We start from the raw sequence: 22,305 nt of genomic DNA, 5'->3' as shown, positions 1-22,305 counted from the left end.
AAAATAGAACGCAACCTTATCTTTGTCACGGTACTCTCTTCACGTATTCATCACATACCACACTCACAGGACAGACGACAGACTACCAAATGCACACTTTCTTTTTAAAATAAAGACAAATAAGGGACGCCTGGGTGGCTCAGTTGGTTAAGCAGCTGCCTTCGGCTCAGGTCATGATCCCAGCGTCCTGGGATCGAGTCCCACATCGGGCTCCTTGCTTGGCAGGGAGCCTGCTTCTCCCTCTGCCTCTGCCTGCCACTCTGTCTGCCTGTGCTCACTCTCGCTTCTCTCTCTATGACAAATAAATAAATAAAATCTTAAAAAAAAATAAAATAAAATAAAGACAAATAAAAACGACAGTTTTAGAAATAAAGAACTGAAGGAATCTGGAATTGGGGTGTTGTGTGTACGTGTATCTGGAACATTTTATCTTGTGGCGCAAAGTCAGAACTTTATGAAAAACCCTTGGCCATGTTCACTAACGGGAAACACTGTGTGTGTGTGTGTGTGTGTGTGTGTGTCAAGGCTATCACTGAGCGGACTCGATACAAGTACAATGTAGTAACGTGGGGTGTGATAATTTATTCACTGCCAGCACTACTTCTGTAGAAGCAAAGACTGCTTTTTTTTTTTTTAAAGATTTTATTTATTATTTATTTGACAGACAGAGATCACAAGCAGGCAGAGAGGCAGGCAGAGAGAGAGAGAGAAGATGAAGCAGGCTCCCTGTGGAGCAGACAGCCCGACGCGGGGCTCGATCCCAGGACCCTGGGATCATGACCCGGGCCGAAGGCAGAGGCTTTAACTCACTGAGCCACCGAGGCGCCCCCAAAGACTGCTTTTTAAACTGCTTTCGATGAAGGTACTTTATCAAACAATATACTCTCCACTATCAGTTTTGGTTTCTTATTTTTTACTTGAATTCTAATTAGTTAACATACATGGTAAAATTGGTTTCAGGAGTGGAATTCAGTGATTCATCGCTTACATACAATACCCAGGGATCATCACAAGTGCCCTCAAGTCCTTCTTAATGCCCATCCCCGTCTAGCCCATCCCCCACTCACCTCCTTCTGTCAACCTTCTGTCTGTTCATTGGCGCAAACAGTCTCTTACGGTTTGTTTCCCTCACTTTCTTTCCCCCCCTCCCCTACATTCATCTGTTTTGTTTCTTAAATTCCACAAATGAGTGAAATCATATGCTATTTATCTTTCTCTGACTGGCTTATATCGCTCAGCACAATACCCTCCAGTTCCATCCACGCCATTGTCTATCAGTTAGTTACTTTTAACTGGTAGATGTTTGAACTAGTCAGATATTTTGTTTTCAAACTATCACTGAATCATGCTTGATGGGACCATATAAATTACATTAGCATTAAAATCTTAGAGCATCATGATATTACACTGCTTTGGATGGCATACTTGATAAAAGTGCGTAAATTTTGTGTTTGATTTGGCGTAAGCCATTACTCTATTGAAACAAACTGTATTACACCTTCAAAAATAAAAAAGCAGGAGCGCCTGGGTTGTACAGTAAGGTAAGCATCCAACTCTTGGTTTTGGCTCAGGTCGTGAGCTCGGGGTCACGAGATGGAACCCCGCATCAGGTTCCACACTTAGCACGGCATCTGCCTGGAATTCTCTCTTTCTCTAGATTGGGAAAGGTGAGAAAGAGAGTGCCTGCTCACTCTCTCTTTCTAATAAATAAATAAATCTTTTAAAAAAATAAATATGCTGAGTGGAATAAGTCAAGCAGAGAGAGTCAATTATCATATGGTCTCACTTATTTGTGGAGCATAACAAATAGCATGGAGGACAAGGGGAGATGGAGAGGAGAAGGGAGTTGAGGGAAATTGGAAGGGGAGGTGAACCATGAGAGACTATGGACTCTGAAAAACGATCTGAGAATTTTAAAGGGGCGGGGGGTGGGAGGTTGGGGGCACCAGGTGATGAGTATTGTAGAGGGCACGGATTGCATGGAGCACTGGGTGTGGTGCAAAATTAATGAATACTGTTATGCTGAAAAAATAAAAACTTTAAAAAAAAAAAAGTAAATCTACACCCACATATTAAATAAATAAATAAATAAATAAAAATTTAAAAAGCGCTATTAACTGCTACCCTAGCTCTTTTCCTTACTCAAGAAAGTATACTAGGGAAAGTAAATGACAACAAACTTAAAAAAATAAATTAAAAAAGAGCAGACTTCTGGTTACTATAAGTATTGTTAACTATTGTCAATAACAAACGAAGCAAGGCACTCTTTAGAGCTCATCTGGTACGTAGCTCCGCCACAGCTGAACCCGACCACACAGAGCTCCCACTACATGAAGATGCCCCGTTTGATGGACTCCCAACAGCTGAGCACAGGTGATGCTCCTGGAGATGACGTGCATGACCCCCGAACTCCTCTTAGAAACAGAGGCCATAAATACGGACTGGAAGCCAAATGGAATGGCACAACCAAAGGAAACTACGAAGAGAAGGCTCAAATACAAAAAGCACAGGTAGAAAGGGATTAAGGCAGACTCATTAATCTTCTTACTTCACACATTGGCTTTAATAATTGAAGAATTTCACTTTTTGTGCCTCCACTATCCAAAAAAGCACAAGTCAGCCTCTTTATCCAAACGTCATGGTTTTCACTTTGAGGAATCCACAGGCTCATATCATCCAGGCCTTCTAAAGGATTTTCTTTGTCTAGTCTGGGCACTTCCAAAAACTAGAGAGAAAATAGTCAAAACACGTAAGTACAGTAATTAGAAATATATTTTCTCTTTTCCATGCAGAACAAGTACTAGGCATAAATCTGTTTCTAAACCAAACTAAATATAGTTTAAAATAATTCTGGAGGCAATGGATAACTCTTAAAATTAAAACAGATTTATGTTTATATGAAAGGCCAAGTGGTATGATCAAGAATTACTGGTCTACGCAGCAGGATACTTGAGATCTATTCGCAGCTCACTAGTAGCACAAGGCACATCACAAACTCTCTGCCTCACTGGGCTCATGGACAAAACCGCTCCAAGTCTACCACAGAGAACGGACTTCAAAATGTTAAAACTACAGTGTTTTACAGATTTTACTGGTTTTATTAATTACTGGTTTTATTAACAGTTTATATTACCAGTAATTTCACTAAGACCAAAATTATATTTATGATATATTAAAAAGACTATTACTACGATGGGTATATGTCCCAAAGTTAATTTGGTGAAAATTCTACTGTTTATCTCCCTATAGCTTTAGGAAAAGAAACTATTAAAGAGGGATACTTAGACTAAAAGAGAAGCAAGAGTTCTTAAATATCCTTCAGAGTCCTTCGAGTCAAACGTGGTCATGATATTGAAGTGGAAAAAGGGAGAGTCTACAGGTCATCTTCTACTTCACGAAGGGGCTGTGATACTTTAACTTCCTACAGAAATATACACTCACTTGCTGCGCAAAACCTACAAACCACACCAGCATCAATGGATTTCTCGGCATCAGCGTAAGGATTTTCTACTCCTAAGACAAAAGGCCTATCGTTAAGAACGCCTCCTATCCCCCAAATCAGTCGTAAGCTGACCTTTCTATCTCAACTTTTCCACACTGCTATAATTAAAAACACAAATCCCCTGGATTCAAATACAGCTGGAATTACTTCTAAGAAAAGTTAAATGTTAGTATAATACTATTTAGGCAACTTGATATTCATATCCCACAGCAAAGAGAACTGTTTGGGTATTCCATAAACATTTATTATTTGAGAGACCTTTTTTTTGGATGTTCTAAAAGGCTGTAGATAGATCAGCATGGGATCAGGTGTCGTCTTGTAAATCTCCCAGAAACTATGTCCAGTCTTTGTAGCTAAAATGCTTTTCAAACAGGTAACAGCAGCTGATCGCACTTTGACACTGAAAAACATATGATTCAGATGCTCCTAAGTATATCAACTACTGATAAATGTGAAACAACGTCCAAGAAAATTTTAGATCTAAAATTTTAAATTTACTTTACGGGTTGACCCTTGAAAGAGTTAGGAGCACTGATCTCCACTCAGTCAAAATCTGTATTTAAATCCTAAATCCCCTCAAAACTTAACCACTAATACCCTGCTGTTGACAGGAAGACATACAGATAACACAGTCAATTAACATAGATTCATATATGTGACATACTGTACCTTTACAAAATAATCTAGAGAAAAGAAAATGTTTTGAAGAATATAAAAGAGAATATTTTGAGAATATAAGAGAGAAGATACATTTATATACTATACTGTATTTATCGAAAAAAGTCCACATATAAATGGACCCAGGCAGTTGAAACCTGTGGCATTCAACTAAAAAGTGTAAAGGTCAACTGCGTCAGGCAGTTTTTACTTAGGAAATCTTACATCTCTAAATAAAAAGTCAAGGGGCAACTGGGTGGCTCAGTTGGGTAAGCATCTGTCAGGTCATGATCTCTAGGTCCTGGGATCGAGCCTCATGTCAGGCTCCCTGCTCAATGGGGAGTCTGCTTCTCCCTCTCCTTCTGTCCCTCCCTGCTTGTGTTCTTTCTCTCCCTCCCAAATAAAATCTTAAAAAAAAAAAAAAAAAGTCTTGGTAATTAAAATTCTACAGCAACAATGCCAAAATTACCAAAAATTTTTAATATTCTTTCAGTAAACCTGAGTTATTAATAACTGCGGGGGGGGAGGGCAGCAAAGGAATAAAAGCAGAAGCAATCTCACAGCACCAAACAAGGTGAAACAGGTGAAACGAGGAAAGAATCTGCAGCAATTTTATTTGCATAAACAATTAAAATGGGCAAAAGAAAACCCTGTCTGATTACCTTAAGATTATGATGCTTCCTCTCTAGGATTTACTTTAAAAGGATCAAAATATCTATCTCTCTCTCTGCCTGCCTCTCTGCCTACTTGTGATCTCTCACTGTGAAATAAATAAATAAAATCTTAAAAAAAAAAAAAAAAAGGATTAAAATATTCTCAATGAGCACAGTGCCTGTGATTTTGACAAGTGCCCAAAACATCTGCTTTTGCAATTCTCCTATTTTTGATGTTCTGTATCGAACCACCTGGCATTTTCTTATTGTTTGTCCAGTCACTAGAATTCAAAATGGACCTTGTATGGTATGCTCATCTGTGAAGCTGGTGCCTCAGGGATTATGGCAACTTGAAGGAGAATGCTTTGGTTTCAGGAGATGTTAATTTCGGTAAAGTATCAATCTCCCTGAATGTCAGACGAAGTAGATGCGCGCAGATATACAGGGTCATCCCATACTCACCAATCTTCTACGAGCGTGTTGTTCAGGTAGGTCAGTGTTATGAAGGTCCACTGAAGTTCTTTATCCACAAATAACTCGGGGGCCTTGGTAGAAGATGTATCTCTACTATGCTGTATAGCTATCGTGGAGAAATCAACAGGACCCACTTCTCCCAGGCAGCTCCCAACAGCCTCTAGATTTAGAAATTCCTTTTCAGTACAGTTGTTGCTAAAAGATCTCCCATAAAAACAAGTTTTCTAATTTCAAAAATATCATGTTTCATCATCCTTCAAGATTTAAGCGGTTTCTCAAAGACTCTGTAGAGATTAAAGAAGCTACTATATATTGTAGCATTTTCTTTATATATCCATGCAGGCAAAAGATATTTTCCCCTATAAAATTAGTAACAGAATACATATAGTAAGGATGAAAGTCTAAAGACAGCTACTGGATGAACTCATCAACAGACTTTAAAGCTGTTAAAACATTTCTGAGGTATTTATACATAAATCTTAAATACCCAGTACAGTGAAAATTCACACACACATTTTTTTCCACCTGTGTTGTCACTACCCAGATAAAGACAGAGCAGTTCCTGCCAGAGAACACCCTGATGCTCTTTCCCAGCTGTGAGGGAATTTAATTAAAATACACTCACAAATTTTTTGATAGCTCTCCTTTCAAAAGGCGGAGCCCTAGTTCCTCACCCCGAGTGTGCGGTGTACTTGGTGACTCACTTCTGACAAACAGAGTACTAGGCTTTCACTTCCTTGGTTGAACTTATCCCCAAGCACTGGATTCTCTTAGATGTTATTATAAACAGAATTACAAACAGAATGAAATTTTCTTTCTAGATTGTTCACTGAGGGTGTATAGAAACAACTAAATTTTGTGTGTGGATCCTATATCCTGACATTGTGTCAGATTCATTTATTAGCTTTATTACAGTAGGTTTCTTGTAGATTCTCTGGGATTTTCTAGATATAGCATCATGTCATCTGTGACTACAAACAGTTTTATTTCTTTCTTTCCATTCTGGATGCTTTTTCTTTTCTTCTTGTTCCACTGCTCTCGCTAGAACCTCCAGGACAACGTGGACCAGCACTGCTGAAAGCAGGCAACCCGTCTGCTTCCTGACCTGGGGGTGAAAGCTTTTGGTCTCTCACTGCTAAGAATGACGAACAACCATTCTAAGATTTTATGCTACACAGGAAAGCCGCTCCGGGCTCATGGAGCAAATCAGGTCTGTCCCTAGAAACAGTTAAACTAGAGACAAACATGTGAATTCCTTGTTCAGAGGAAACTTCCAGGGTGCTGGTAAGGCTCTTGTTTCGAGTTTCTCGGTCTGGGTGCTAGATGCACAGGTACTTTCTGCCTGTGAAAACTTCCAAGGTACATACTGCTATCTGCATACTTTTCTGTATGTAAAGTATATTTTAGTAAAAAAAACTTACAAAATAAAGAAGTGCTCCAGTTATTGGGCTCCCACTGAGAAGACAAGAAAGACTCCACTGGAAGAAAGTAGAATCTGTGAAGGACCTTTTACTCCTCCATTTCTCTTATTTGAAGCACCGTTGTCATGACAACGTCCGGGTGACTTCATCCAGTGATCACCAAGTCTAAACACCTCTTCTAGGTGGGATGTGCGGTGGCTATTTACCTGACACTAGGATACCCCCCAAATCGTGGTAGGAAAGGGCCCGGATGTGGTTTTCCTATCTGCGTTTAATTCACCTAGCCCACCAAATGCTCATTCTTACTCTGCCCTATAAAAAAGATCTGTAAGTCCTGGTCAGTTATATTTATAAAATATACCAGAAGTCAATTTATTTGCAACCTAATACTACAAATACTTACTTGTAACTTCTAAATTTATAAGGTGTTTTTAAGTGAACAGGGATGCACATGTGTAAATCACTAATTTTCACTTTATGCAAATGTTAAAGGAAGGAAAATAGAAAAGAAGGGCTGCTTAGGGCCACTTCAACTAAACAGAAATACAACTCAGCTAGCGCCTCACGGTGCCCTGTTATCCCAAAGTGACAAACTTGTACTGAATTCGCAAACAGAGATGACAACTCCAACATAAAAACTCACACTCATTTAGCCAAACGATTTACCTAAAACCTCCCGCTCCCCAGTGTGGCTCACGGCCGCGCGGCATAACTGCAACAAGCCGACAATGAGCTTCACCATGACGCCCTCCTGCGGGTTATCTAGGAGCAGTTCAGAAAAAAACGGTTTCAACTACCATGGAGAAAACATGTTTCCTTACAATACATTTACAGATTAAATTATCTGACTTGAAAACTTTTTTTTTTTTTTTTAAAGATTTTTATTTATTTATTTGACAGAGAGAGATCACAAGCAGGCAGAGAGGCAGGTAGAGAGAGAGGAGGAAGCAGGCTCCCTGCCGAGCAGAGAGCCCGATGCGGGCCTCGATCCCAGGACCCTGAGATCATGACCTGAGCCGAAGGCAGCGGCTTAACCCACTGAGCCACCCAGGCGCCCTGACTTGAAAACTTTCATAAAGGTTTTTTAAAAACAAGGTTTTAAAACACGAGCTGGTCAAAAAACATAATGTGAATGTATCTGAACTTCCTTGTAAAACAGAACCATGGAACAGTGACAGCAAAGCACAATCTGGCAGACACAGAAAGAGAAGCTGCGCCAATCAGTCAATACCTTAGCAAAATCACTAAGAGTAAGAAATACGAAAATCATTCAACACTGACTGACAAGAAACCTGGAAGTACACTTTGGTCTTTAACCCCTAGATTCAGTCTCGACCAGCAATGTCTGATGGAACTTTCCACGATGACAGAAACGTTCTATAATGTGCTCTGTCCAACAACAGCCACGAGCGTCATTACTCCTGAGAACCTGACATGTGCTAGTACGATAGCGAAACTCAATTTTAAATTTTACTGAACTTTAATTCACTGAAATTTAAATATCTAAAAACAGCTAATGGCTGTTTTGGACAGGACAGGTCTGGACCAATGAATTACCCAAACACATAAGAACAAAAGAAAGAGGTGATCATCTTTTACACACACACGCACACACACATCTCAGAACAAAAGCACTATAAACTCTGAGCTCATATGATCCAGACCAAAATCAGTTTTTAAAACTACTGGGAGAAAAAAACCACCATGGAAATAGGAAATTAATGGGTAAAAGATGAAAATCAAAACATAATAGAAAAAGTTTCCCCTAAGTACAATACTAAAATAACCTAAACTCAAATCAAAGTAACATAAAAATGAATGTTTTCTTAAGGAAAAAAAAAAACAAAAACAAAACTAATAACATATACAAATGTGTGTATATAAAAAAGCGCACACACACACATACACATCCACGTTATATGTATGCACATACATAGGAGACTTAGAGTGGGACACATATCTTTTATTTAAACAAGTTGGAGCAATACCCACAGATTCCCCATATGCCTGGCCCTAAGGAATTCAAATGTTTCTTTCTTTTTTTTTTTTTTTTTTTATTTGACAGAGAGATCACAAGCAGGCAGAGAGGCAGACAGAGAGAGAGGAGGAAGCAGGCTCCCTGAGAGAGCAGAGAGCCCGATGCAGGGCTCAATCCCAGGACTCCGAGATCATGATCTGAGCCGAAGGCAGTGGCCTAACCCACTGAGCCACCCAGGCGCCCCTCAAATGTTTCTTTCAGGCACTAGGGAAGTGGTTAAAAACGTTTCAAGCAGTAGAGTAACATGATCGTGTCTGAGTTTAGAGAAACCATTCTGGCAGAGGCATAGCGGATGGATAAAATGGGGTTAATTCAAGGTGAGGAGATCACTCACAATCTCTTTTACATGGAGATGAGAAATGATGAACTACATGATGAGAGTCTAAGCTCAGCCCATGCCAATTAAACAAAGAGTAAGAATTTATAAAAGACTCTCTCCAAAAGAAAGACGCATAAATAACCCGCGTCGTTAACATCAGTACCCTGAGATGCTCTCATGAGGTCCACCATCTGGTCCTTGTGCTGAGCTAGCTGTCTGCGGAGATCCTTGAGTCCTTCTAGCCTCGTCAAAGGAAGTGCATCGTAAACACTCACGGAGAGAAAATGATTTATTTCCTAAAACAGAAAATTAGTTAAAAATGTAATGTGCTTTTTGGACATGGATGAAGTCTATCAAATAAAACTCAGAGAAAAAAATTAGTACATGTCTTTTACAGACACTGATTCATATCACTATTAACACCACACGAGGTAGAAATAAATGCCTTCTTCCACTGCAAATCTGCCAATGTTATAATCACTTAAATTGTAACGGGCTCTCTCCTGATGACCTACTTAAGATTTTAAGACTGTAATAGCATCCTCAAAAGGAAAAGCTTATATTTCTACTTATTTAGTACTATAACTCCAGTTTTACATCTTAGTACATTTAACTATATTGTCATATTGATATATAATCAAATACAGCATACAGTATTAAAATTATAACATTTATACCAAAAATTACACGCAAACATAAATTTTCAAGTTTATAAAAATTAAAGATTAAAACTGGAAAAACCCCTTAAAAAGTCAAATATCATCTCTAATTCAAACATTAAGTTGTCCCTCAAAAGATCAGATAGTAATTTTAAGATACTAATAGATCAGATGTGTATGAAAATCAAGCGTATTTTAGATCAGATTCCTTCATTATTTAATTTCAGATCTTAACCAAGAAACCTTGATAGTTAAAATTTTACTGCAATACAGGAGGATATATTAAGATTCAGCTTTTTATTTGTTGAAAGGGGGGCAAAACACGTTATTTTTTTAAACACAATTTTTTAAAAAGATTCAGTTTTTTACTTTTAGAGAATTGGAAGGTTTCAAAAAAGTACTGCTCTCTACCCTAACACAAAATAGTAAGAAGATGGAATAATTATTACCTCCAAAAGTGAAAAGGGTCCTTTACTGTATTTAATTTTCTGCTGAGTAATGCGTAAATCCTTAAAGACATCGTGGTCAGGGAAAGGATCTAGAAGTTTAATTGTCATATAGAGGTTTTCATTATCCTTGTTATCTATCACTAAGTATTTCAACAAGTCCAATACCTAAACATAATTTAAAGAAGAAAAAAAATCAAAATGGAAAAATGGTTTAATTATATTTTAAAGTAAAACAACCAAACCTACTGTATTAAATAATAAAAACTCTACTGACCCAGCTCAGAAAAGAATGTTCTAATTACTTCTACAGTACCACATGTGACTGTCCCTGGGCTTTCAAATGACTGAGCAAGTGTGTAAGGTGCTGCTACAGGAGGGGAAGTGGGACAGAAAAGTGCCAGTATCACTGGAACATTCTGTAGACGTAATACCCCCTGCACCATCACAGTGATGTCAACTGCTGTCCCTGGTTGTCGTTACCTCTACACCTCAACCGAAGACAGAAACTCCTAGGTTATTTGTGGGATCAAAATTACTAAGTGCTCTGTAATTAAAGGATTATAAATATGAATTCACTGAAAATGTTTTTCTAACCATTTTTCAAAGAATATTTTCACTGAAATGACTAATTACACCGAGTAAACATAAAACATTCAGCTCCTTTCAAGAACACTCTGTACCAAGGTTATTTCACGTATCTCGCGAAGAAGATCTGGGGCAGTACCTGTTCCTGCACCTCCATGTGACCATCCACAAGGGGGATGAGCGTACCAACAATCACGTGAAGATGATTTTCTAGAGCATCCTTACAGGAAGTGACTGCCGTGTGGCAAACCCGGCTTAGCAGGTCACAGCACAGGGAAAAGCTCCGTAACGACACATCTATGAAACGAGAAGGCCTGACATAGGGAGGAAATTAGTGAGTTCTGGGAAACTACTTGAACATAAGCTCATGGAGAAGTCATTTTTCTTCAGCAGCTTGAATTCTGAAGTGGCCGGACATAAAAGTCACTTTTGTATCTAATTCTTTTTTTTTTTTTTTTAAGATTTTATTTTATTTAGGGGCGCCTGGGTGACTCAGTGGGTTAAAGCCTCTGCCTTCGGCTCAGGTCATGATCCCAGGGTCCTGGGATGGAGCCCCGCGTCGGGCTCTCTGCTCAGCAGGGAGCCTGCTTCCTCCTCTCTCTGCCTGCCTCTCATCTCTGTCAAATAAATAAATAAAATCTTAAAAAAAAAAAGATTTTATTTATTTGACAGACAGAGATCATAAGCAGGCAGAGAGAGAGGGGAAACGGGCTCCCTGCTGAGCAGAGAGCCCGATGCGGGGCTCGATCCCAGGACCCTGAGATCATGACCTGAGCCGAAGGCAGAGGCTTAACCCACTGAGCCACCCAGGCACCCCTGTATCTAATTCTTAATAAAGTTTATAAGCCAAAAAAAAAGTGACATCAGAAACATGATGGGGTAGATAGCTCCCACCTCCCCTCCTAACAGAGAATTGAAAAACAGAACTCTGTAGAACATTCCAAGGTTTATAGCAACCAAGCAAATGCTAAATTAAAAGGGGGGGGGGCAACTTAAAAACTGTAGGAAAACTGTGGTGTTTTACTTGTCTTTGCCCCATTACTCCCTCCAAAGCTTGGCAGCTGCCATGAAACCTATGGTCCTCATTCCCAATGTGGGGTCCTGGCTCTTTGCTCTGGAGGGAGCATACCAGACCATATTTGCAAATTATTGACATCTGTTCTAAACCAGTCTGGGAGCTACCAACTAACATAAGGGGCTGAGCTCTGATCTAACTTGGATCTCTCCAGGCTGGAAAAGCCATGAGCATTGCTTGAAAACACCATAAAACTCACCAACTACCCACAGCTGTGAGAAGCAAAAAGCTACTGCTGAGACATACAACAAAATCACACATATATCTGGGAAATTTAGAAAGCCACACACAAATGCCCAGGATAAGATACTTGCCCAAAAATCCCCTGAGAAGACCATAAACTTTCACTCTGGGCTAATCCCTCTGTTCAGTGCACACCTGCCTAAGTGTTGAAGGAGAGTTCTAACACAGAGCCAGTCGGCAAAAATAGGAAACATTCTCATTCTCTCTTTCACTCACTCACTCCTGGCATTCAAGGAAATCTCCGTCAAAATACTCCCTGAATGCACGTTAAGGACAGTCTTCAGCAGCCACACGTGGCAAGGAACACGGTCCCTGCACCGACAGTGGAGCACACTCACCCAACCAACGGACCACCACAGCCTTCAACGATTAAAAAAAAAGTCAAACCGTGGGGAAGGGGAAAATCTGATTTCCCCAGCTACATGATAAAAGTAAAATATGCAGTTTTCAGGACAAAACAGAGAGCCCAGAAATAAATCCACGCTTATATGGTCCAATAATCTATGACAAAGGAGACAAGACCATACAACAGAGAAAAGACAGTCAACTAATGGTGCTGGGAGATGTGGACGGCTACATGGCAACAATGAAACTAAACCACTGCCTTACAACATATACAAAAATAATCTCAAAATGCATTAAATCTTGGGGCGCCTGGGTGGCTCAGTGGATTAGGGCCTCTACCTTCGGCTCGGGTCATGGTCCCAGGATCCTGGGATCAAGCCCCGCGTCGGGCTCTCTGCTCGGCGGGGAGCCTGCTTCCTCCTCTCTCTGCCTCCCTCTCTGCCTACTTGTGATCTCTGTCAAATAAATAAATAAAATCTTTAAGAAAAAAATGCATTAAACCTTAATGTGAAACCACAGAATTCCTAGAAGAAAACACAGACAGTAATTCCTTTGATATCAACCAAAGAAACATTTTTCTAGATATGCCTCCTCAGGCAAGGGAAAAGCAAAAAAACCCAAAAAACAAAACAAACAAACAACATACACACACACACACACACACAATCATTGGGACTATATAAAAATAAAAAGCTTTTTTGCACAGCAAAGGAAACCATCAACAAAACAACTAGGCAAGATACAAGATATCTTCAAATGACATATGTGACAAGGGTTAATATCCAAAATATATAAAGAATTTATACAACTCAACAATTAAAAAAATAATCTAAGAAATGGGCAGAGTACTTGAATAGACTTTTTCCCCAAACAAATGCCCCAAAGACACATGAGAAGATGAAAAGATGTCCAACATCACTCATCATCAGGGAAATGCAAATCAAAAGCACAGTGAGGTATCACCTCACTCCATCAGAATGGCTAGTATCAAAAAGACAAGCAATAACAGGTGTTGGCCAGGATGTGGAGAAAGGGGAACCCTCGTGCACTGTTGGTGGGAATGCCAGCTGGTGCAGCCACTATGAAGAACGGTCTGGAGGGTCCTCAAAGAATGTTAAAAATAGAATAACCATAATCCATAATCCATCCAATAATTCCATTACTGGGTATTTACCCAAAGATGATGAAAACAATTCAAAATGATGAAAACAATTCAAAATGACATGTAAATCCCTATGTTTACAGCAGCATTTTTTTAGAGTGGCCACGGTGTGGAAGCAGCCCACGTGTCCAGTGATGGATGAATATGTAAACAAGATAAACACACACACACAGAGTAGACTATTATTGAGCCATAAAAAACAATGAGATCATACTATTTGCAAAAACACGGATGAACCTAGAAGGTATTCTGCTAAGTGAAATAAGTGAAAGACAAATACCACATGATTTCACTCGTATGTACAATGTGAGAAACAGAACAAACGAAAAGATAAATTCTGAACCACAAAACTGGTGCCTGCCAAGGGGAAGTGGGTGGGGGGGACGGGGGAAACAGATAAAGGATTAAGAGGATGCTTACACTGATGAGTGACATATAAAACTGTTGAATTATTATATTATACACGTGAAACCAATGTAACAAATTTTTAACTAAGGATATTTTTAAGGTAAAAATATCCATTATTTCAACACAAATCACACTGCATACAAAGAAAAAGGAAAGTAGGAAAGGATGGCCCATTTAAAGAAATAAGATACACGGGTGGAAACAGTCCCGAGGAAGCTCAGAGAGCGGAATTACGAGATGAAGACTTCAAACACCTGTTTTAAATATGCTAAAAGAGCTTAGAGACAAATGAACACAGAAGCACAGCCTACCCAAATTTATGGAATGCAGCAAAGGCACCTCTGAGAGGAAAATACGGAGCAATCACCACCTACATTATAAAAGAAGACCGGCAGGGTGGGGGTGTGGGGGACTAGAAAAACACTACCAAACACATGCTTAAAAATTAATAGCAGTCTTGGGGCGCCTGGGTGGCTCAGTGGGTTAAGCCTCTGCCTTCGGCTCAGGTCGTGGTCTCAGGGTCCTGGGATCGAGCCCCGCATCGGGCTCTCTGCTCAGCAGGGAGCCTGCTTCCTCCTCTCTCTCTGCCTGCCTCTCTGCCTGCTTGTGATCTCTCTCTGTCAAATTAAAAAAAAAAAAAAAAAATCTTAAAAAAAAAAAATTAATAGTCTCTCAAACTCTTCCATGAAACAGAATAGTAGGGAACACTTCCTAACTCATTCCAGGAGACCAGAAATTCTCTTATACCAAAGAAAATAAATATACCATGGGAAAATCTTAATTCTCAATGTCCCCTAGGAATATAGATTTAAGGGGCGCCTGGGTGGCTCAGTTGGTTAAGCATCTGCCTTCAGCTCAGGTCATGATCCCACACTTCTAAGATCCAGCCCCGCATCCGGGCTCCCCATGCAGTGGGGAGCCTACTTCCTCTCCCCTTCTGCAGCTCCCTGTACTTGTGTGTGTGCTCTCTTTCTGCCAAATAAATAAACAGCATCTTTAAAAAAAAAAAAAAAGGAACACAGATTTAAAACTCCTCAAAAAAGTACAAGCAAGCTGAATGTAAGAGCTTATTAAAAGTTTTATACACCATGAGCAAGTAGGACTTATCCTGGGAACACAAGAGTGAGCTAACAGAAGAAAATCAATCCATGTAATATACCACATTAATAAAATGAAGGAAAATACATGATCATTTCAATAAACACAGCAAAGGCACTTGACAAAACTCAATCTCCTTTCCCAATAAAAACAGGCAGAAAGACATGGATAGGAACTTGTCCAACACAATAAAGGTAATTTGTGAAAAACCCACAAGCCAACATAATCAATGTTGAGAGAATGGAAACTTTCCCACTAAAATCAAGAACAAGACAAGGATGCCCACTTCATCCCTGCTATTCAACACTGTATTGAACTTCCAGCCAAAGTAATTAGACAAGAACTAAAAGGCATCAAAATCAGAAAAAAGTAAAAATATATTCGTAGATGACATGATTCTATATACATATAAATTCCCAAAGAATCCACAAGAAATCTACTAGTAACAAATTAAGTTAGCAAAATCGCAAGTCATGAGATCAGCACACAAAAATCAGTTTTAGTTCTGTACATCAGCAATAACAATCTAAAATCTTAACAAAGAAAGCAATTCCATTTACAATAGCATTTGAAAGAATTAAACACCTGGGAATAAATTTAACCAAAAAAAAAAAAAAAAAAAACCCTTGTACACTGAAAACTGTAAAGCAAGGATAAAAGAAATTAGACAAGTCCAAATAAATGGAAAGATATCTCATGTTCATGGATTAGAAGACAAACTGTTGAGATATCAATACTATCCAAATGATCACATATTCAATGCAATTTCACTCAAAATTCCAATAGTCTTTTGTGCATAAATGGAAAAGCTGGTCATTAAATTCACAGGGGAGTTGCAAGGCACCCCGAATAGCCAAAAACAATCTTAAAAGAAGAACAAAGTTGGGAGATACCCACTTCCAGATTTCAAAACTTAGTATGAAGCCATAATAATCAAAACACTGTGTTACTGGCATAAGGGCAAACTGAGGTATAGAATTGAGAATCCATAGATAAATCATTTGGCCATGGATATGTGGATTTTTGACATGTTCATTCAACAGGGAAAAGAAAAAAATGACAAGTTCATTCAACAGGGAAAGAAGAGTCTCTTCAACAAATGGTACTAGAACAACTAGATCTCAAGAATGAAGCTGAACCCCTACTGCATACCATATGTAAAAATTAAAATGGATCAACAACGCAAATACAAGAGCTAAAACTAGAAAACTCTTAAAAATAAAACATAGTGGTAGATCTTCATGAACTTGGATTTGACAATGGATTCTTAGATAAAAAATCAAAAGCCTTAGAAACAAACAAAAAAACCCAGATAAATCAGACTCCATCAAAATTAAAAATTTGGGGGGCATGTGGATGGCTCAGTGGGTTAAGCCTCTGCCTTTGGCTTAGGTCACAGTCTCAGGGTCCTGGGATCAAGCCCCACATCAGGCTCTCTGCTCAGCAGGGAGCCTGCTTCCCACTCTCTCTCTGCCAGCTTCTCTGTCTCTTTGTGACCTTCCTCTCTGTCAAATAAAGTATTTTTAAAAAATTAAAAATTTTTGTGCATCAAAAGAAATTATCAGGGAAGTGAAAAGACAATGCACAGAATGGGATAAACTACATGCAAATCATATATGCTGATTCAGTATCCAGACTATATTTGCAAATCATATAGTAAGAGCTAGATAAGGATTTTTTTTTTAAAGATTTTATTTATTTGACAGAGATCATAAGTAGACAGGGAGGGAGGCAGAGAGAGAGGGGGAAGCAGGCTCCCCGCCAAGCAGAGAGCCCAATGCGGGGCTCGATCCCAGGACCCTGGAATCATGACCCGAGCTGAAGGCAGAGGCTTTAACCCACTGAGCCACCCAGGCGCCCCTAGATAAGGATTTTAAGAAAAAATATGACAAAACAAAACGGAAAAAGATATTCTTTGTCTGCTCTGAAGAGTTCACATTTGAAGGCAATGTTATGTACTAATCAGAAAACAAATAGAAACATCAACAAAATTAATTCAAAAGAATAAAGATGCTTAAACTGAACATATACCCAAAATCTACATTAACTGTGATACTGTGATTTATAGTAAGAAAGATATTTTGCTCTTCATCCCTGCTTCCAGCACAAAGCTCCTAAAACTCCAGGAACACCAGTGATGAAGTCAAGAAGAGTGTCTCTAACTTCTGAAAGCATCTAGGTCACCTGAGGATGGGGGCTGGTTGCCTCATCAACCTTGTGATCAAGGGTTGGAATTCTTGGTCCCACTCCCCTGATCTCTGCAGAGGGGACTGGGAATGGAGGCTGTGTCAATACCCACTAGCCAGTGCTGTAATCCACCATGTCTCTGTCACAAGGTCTCCATAAAAACCCACAAGGACCAGCTTTGGGAGCTTCCAGATTGGTGAACACATGCAGATGTGGGGAGAGCAGTGCCCCTGGAGAGTGCAGGGAAGCTCCACCCCCTTCCGTGATACATCTCTTCATCTGGCTATGCCTGAGCCACACCCTTTTATAATAAACTGGTAATTCAGTCAGTAAACAGGTTTCCTGAGTTCTGAGAATTTTCTGAGTTTAGCAAATGAATCAGACTCAAGGAGGAGGGTCCCTGGAACCGGAAGCGTAGAGCTGGCTGGTCAGAAGCACAGCTGGTATCTGAAAGAAGGAGGGGCAGGCAGTCTCTCAGGACTGAGCCGTCAGTCGTCAGTCAGTCGCATGCTCTGACACAAAGCAACCATTAGGAGCTGAAATATAGGACACCCAGCTGGTGTCTGGAGGGTTCCTTGCATGTGTGTGTGAGAAACACCATTTTCCCTACACATAGGAATTGGGGACCAGAAGTGCTACAGTGACAAATATATATCAAGTCACTGAAAATTCGTTTATTTTACAATGTTGAAGACCCTGAGAGTACTTAATATTTCTAGAGTTGGAGGGATAGATAATGTAATTTTTTAAAAATACTGGGTATAGATATTAAAAAGCAAAATTAAGGAAGTAATACTCCCACTTCTACCTCTTGAAACTATAAAATTTCAATTAAGGTAGACAAAACAACTTATATATTAGTCTAAATATATTATGTACCTTTTGTTGATATAATGAATCAAAGTATAGATAACATCTCGAAGAACAAAGGCCCAAGCTCCTCCTAAGGCACTTTTAATATCTTTCAGTAATAAAGTAACAAACAGGTGATATATTTTAAGAATTCTGTGCTTTTTATAAACATTATTTGTCTCAGCAGCTTGCTCACAAATGGCTAGAAGAATTTTCTGATAGGAATCCTAGAAAATAAAGACATAATTAATAAAAAACTTATCTAATCATGTATACTCAACTATGATAAATATATTTTCAAAATAATAAATTACAGAATTTTGTTTTGGTTTGATATTGAAGGCAAATACCACATTAAGGAATAGTATCTTAAACTGTTGTCAATTTACCTAGTTTTCAGAGAGCAAACAGTACTTTTCAAAAATATATACTCCCTAAGTCAATGTATGACTAAAGTATCCTGAAATTCACACTTCATATACAACATATTCCAATTAATACTGACAAGTAAAATACCAAGATATAAACTTGTAAACGAGTGTTCTTGATTTATTCAGACAAGTTTTCTCTTTATTTATTTTTTCTTTTAAGATGTACTTACACAGATTTTCTAGCTGAAAAAGAAGGAATTCTCTCATCAGTTGTTATAATAGTAATGTATACTTACAGGGCTTTTGGAAAGAATTTCTAAAATGCTTTTCAGCTTGGTTTTATGGCAATTGCTGATATAGGCAAATGTTGCTTTAATCACATGTGATGGAAAATGAGGTGGATTAGGGGCAGGATCCAAATCCCTACAAGTTATAGGAAAAAAAGCAGTCATCATTTTCAGAACAAAATTATTAAAAAAAAAAAAAATTCTGTTGGAAGTTTCAGAAACCAGTGAAGTTTCAGAAAGAAAACTGAGATTATAATAACCCCAGGTTCTAAAATTATTTTCCTACTGAAACACCAGGATTTTACTAAAATCACAAATGACTTAGCACATTCTATACATTATCAGTCAGAATATCCTAATACTTTTACCCTCCATGACTTAATTTTAAATGATTTAAGAAATCTTTAATGAAGTTAACGGCAGTTCTACACATGAGCCTTGGTATCACTTTAGCTCTGAATTAAAGCTCTATTAATATTGTGAGACTGGCGATCAGACACTCTTTATATGAAAGGAAATTATAAAGTGAAATCACTTTGGGAGATACTACGACTTTTTTGGACAGCTAGCACAGTAAGGCACAGAGTGAGTACAGGGTGCTCTCAAGTAGCTTACACAGGAAACACAGTATGTGCCTAAAAACCGAAAGAGACATCTGAAGGCGTCAACCAATCAACTTCCCAAAGAAATTCTGAAACTGCAGCCAACTCTCTAAGTTTAAAATACCCATACCCTGAAAAGTCACAGAGGTCCGTGCTCTGGCTGGCACCGGAAGCTGCCGGTTCATGTAACGTCATCAGTAACTCCACCACAATCTCTGGTAAATTACTAAGGAATAAATGATCAATCTGTAAGGATACAAAATTAAAATAACATTTAAGTTTTCACGCCTGTGACCTTTTAAGACAGTTTGAGTAACATTGAGTAACTTTGAGTAACATTGAGTAACACTGAGTAACAATGTTACTGCATCACTTCCAAAATTAATCCAGGACTAAAAAAGGAAATAAATATCCAAAGACCTAAGATGTGCAAGACATACAGCTAACTCATTCTGCGTGCAACCAGCCTACAGCCTGAGAGGAAGATAAGGAAATCATACCCAACAAGACTCCCTTAATCTGACTCTTGTTTAATTTTAAGAATCAGGGGTGCTGGGGTGGCTCAGTTGGTTAAGCCTCTGCCTTCAGCTCAGGTCATGATCTCAGGGTCCTGGAATCAAGCCCCACATTGGGCTCCCTGCTCAACAGGGAGCCTACTTCTCTCTCCCTCTGCTGCTCCCCCTGCTTGTGTTCTCTCTCACTCATTCTCTCATTTTCTCTCAAATAAAATAAGAAATAATTTTAAAGAATCATTTTAACTGACTAAGGCTTCAGGTGTAGCACTGAATTCCTCAACCTATTGATTTTCCTGTGAACCAAATTCTACACTGACCTACACTGCTTCTTAAAGTGCATTTTACCCTTGATTTATTCGGAAAATCCATCTTGCTTTGGAATGACTGACTAGTAAGAATTCCTAGTGCCTTCCCTGCATAACTTTTCCCCAGATTTCTACTTGGCTGATATCCCCACTTCTGAGGCTAGCTGCTCCCCACACCCCCCATCAACAAGAGTAGATGGAAACCCTCCCGGACAGGAGCAGGCTCGTCACCGATCCACCTCCTGTTCCCCCGGCCTCACAGACGACATAAATTCAGTGTAAAGAATGGGTCCGCTGCACTATACCTCACCCAAATGAACGACGATCGTGGAGACTTAAAGGTGGATTTGTTAGCTCTCCAAGTAAGGAATCGCAGTGCTCAAAACTAAAAGGTAAATGGCTGATTCACTCAGTGCACAAGGAGATAAGGAGATGTGCAAATGTGCTGCCTCACAACAGAAATGGTTTAAAACGTGACAAGAAAGAATGGAATGTAAAGATCCTAGCCCTTCCCTCAGGCTCATGCATCACTCAGGCCAGCCTTTCCAAGGCTGCAGCCCTTTTAAGAATGCAGCTTCGCATACTATGCAGCCATCAAAAGAAATGAAATCTTGCCATTTGCGACGACGTGGATGGAACTAGAGGGTATCATGCTTAGCGAAATAAGTCAATCGGAGAAAGACAACTATCATATGATCTCCCTGATATGAGGGAGAGGAGATGCAACATGGGGGTTGAGGGGGTAGGAGAAGAGTAAATGAAACAAGATGGGATTGGGAGGGAGACAAACCATAAGTGACTCTTAATCTCACAAAACAAACTGAGGGTTGATGGGGGGAGGGGGTTGGGAGAGGGGGTGGGGTTATGGATATTGGGGAGGGTATGTGCTATGGTGAGTGTTGTGAAGTGTGTAAACCTGGCGATAAAAATATATGTTTATAAAGCTGTAAAAAAAAAAAAAAAAGAAAGAAAGGATGAATACCCAAGTTTTGTAGCAACATGGACGGGACTGGAAGAGATTATGCTGAGTGAAATAAGTCAAGCAGAGAGAGTCAATTATCATATGGTTTCACTTATTTGTGGAGCATAACAAATAGCATGGAGGACAAGGGGAGATGGAGAGGAGAAGGGAGTTGAGGGAAATTGGAAGGGGAGGTGAACCATGAGAGACTATGGACTCTGAAAAACGATCTGAGAATTTTGAAGGGGTGGGGGGTGAGAGGTTGGGGGCACCAGGTGGTGGGTATTGTAGAGGGCACAGATTGCATGGAGCACTGGGTGTGGTGCAAAAATAATGAATACTGTTATGCTGAAAAAATAAAAAAATTAAAAAAAAAAAAAAAAGAATGCAGCTTCGCTTCAAAGCGTATCTGGGATAAGGAAGGACAAACTGGCTGCCTCTGTTTCATATTGGAGGAAACATTAGCGAATTTCCTTACACAGGGAACGGCAGTTGGCTTCATGAGTTTTGTACCATTCTACAATAAGCAAGCCCTGTAATGTTTAGCTAGGGGACATATAAATTATGCAGGTGTCTAGGTACAGCCCACCAATGTTGTTAACTGTTAATATCTCAGGCTTTTGACAACTGACAAATTTTAGAGGCTCAGAGACTAATAATAGTTGTACCAACACTTATGCACAGAAGACAGAATCTAGAAAATTGATTCGGACAAAGTGTATATTAGAGAACCAAAGAAAAAGCAAACTTACAACAACTTAATGCCAACTGGAACAGAGTAACAATAATTTAGGTCTTTAACCAAGTTTCAAGTTTGCCTCTCTCCATTCTTTTTTTTTTTTTTTTTTTAAAGATTTTATTTATTATTTATTTGAGAGAGAGACAGTGAGAGAGAGCATGAGCTAGGAGAAGGTCAGAGAGAGAAGCAGACTCCCCGTGGAGCTGGGAGCCCGATGCGGGACTCGATCCCGGCACTCCAGGATCATGACCTGAGCCGAAGGCAGTCGTCCAACCAACTGAGCCACCCAGGCGTCCCGCCTCTCTCCATTCTTAACACTGATGTTTCAATCAGGCCTCAGTGTAATTATTTTCCCCTCCTTGACTTACTCGGATTCTGCAAATTGCTATCTTTTAGTT

The 22,305-nt window shown here is 39.4% G+C and overlaps 1 protein-coding gene across 3 annotated transcripts in view; it reads right to left on the bottom strand.

The window, feature by feature from the left end:
* Positions 1–22,305, bottom strand: part of ATM (ATM serine/threonine kinase) — a 127,459-nt gene that overhangs the window by 44,634 nt on the left and 60,520 nt on the right. Inside the window, exons 29-38 of one of the 3 annotated variants that reach the window (XM_047691106.1) lie at positions 19,518–19,633; positions 18,795–18,921; positions 18,155–18,354; positions 10,897–11,071; positions 10,173–10,337; positions 9,228–9,360; positions 7,374–7,469; positions 5,275–5,446; positions 3,749–3,902; positions 2,549–2,725 (exon numbers count right to left, since the gene is read on the bottom strand). In XM_047691106.1, the coding sequence (XP_047547062.1) occupies positions 2,549–2,725; positions 3,749–3,902; positions 5,275–5,446; positions 7,374–7,469; positions 9,228–9,360; positions 10,173–10,337; positions 10,897–11,071; positions 18,155–18,354; positions 18,795–18,921; positions 19,518–19,633 (1,515 nt within the window). Of the gene's footprint in view, positions 1–2,548; positions 2,728–3,748; positions 3,903–5,274; positions 5,447–7,373; positions 7,470–9,227; positions 9,361–10,172; positions 10,338–10,896; positions 11,072–18,154; positions 18,355–18,794; positions 18,922–19,517; positions 19,634–22,305 lie in introns of those variants that run through there. The other 2 variants (XM_047691105.1, XM_047691108.1) reach the window with 2 other exon arrangements.

This window comes from Lutra lutra, chromosome 10, assembly GCF_902655055.1.
Source record: "Lutra lutra chromosome 10, mLutLut1.2, whole genome shotgun sequence".
Taxonomy (NCBI): Eukaryota; Metazoa; Chordata; class Mammalia; order Carnivora; family Mustelidae; genus Lutra; species Lutra lutra.
Note: the sequence above shows the minus strand (reverse complement) of the source record. Positions and strands in the feature narration are given on the sequence as shown.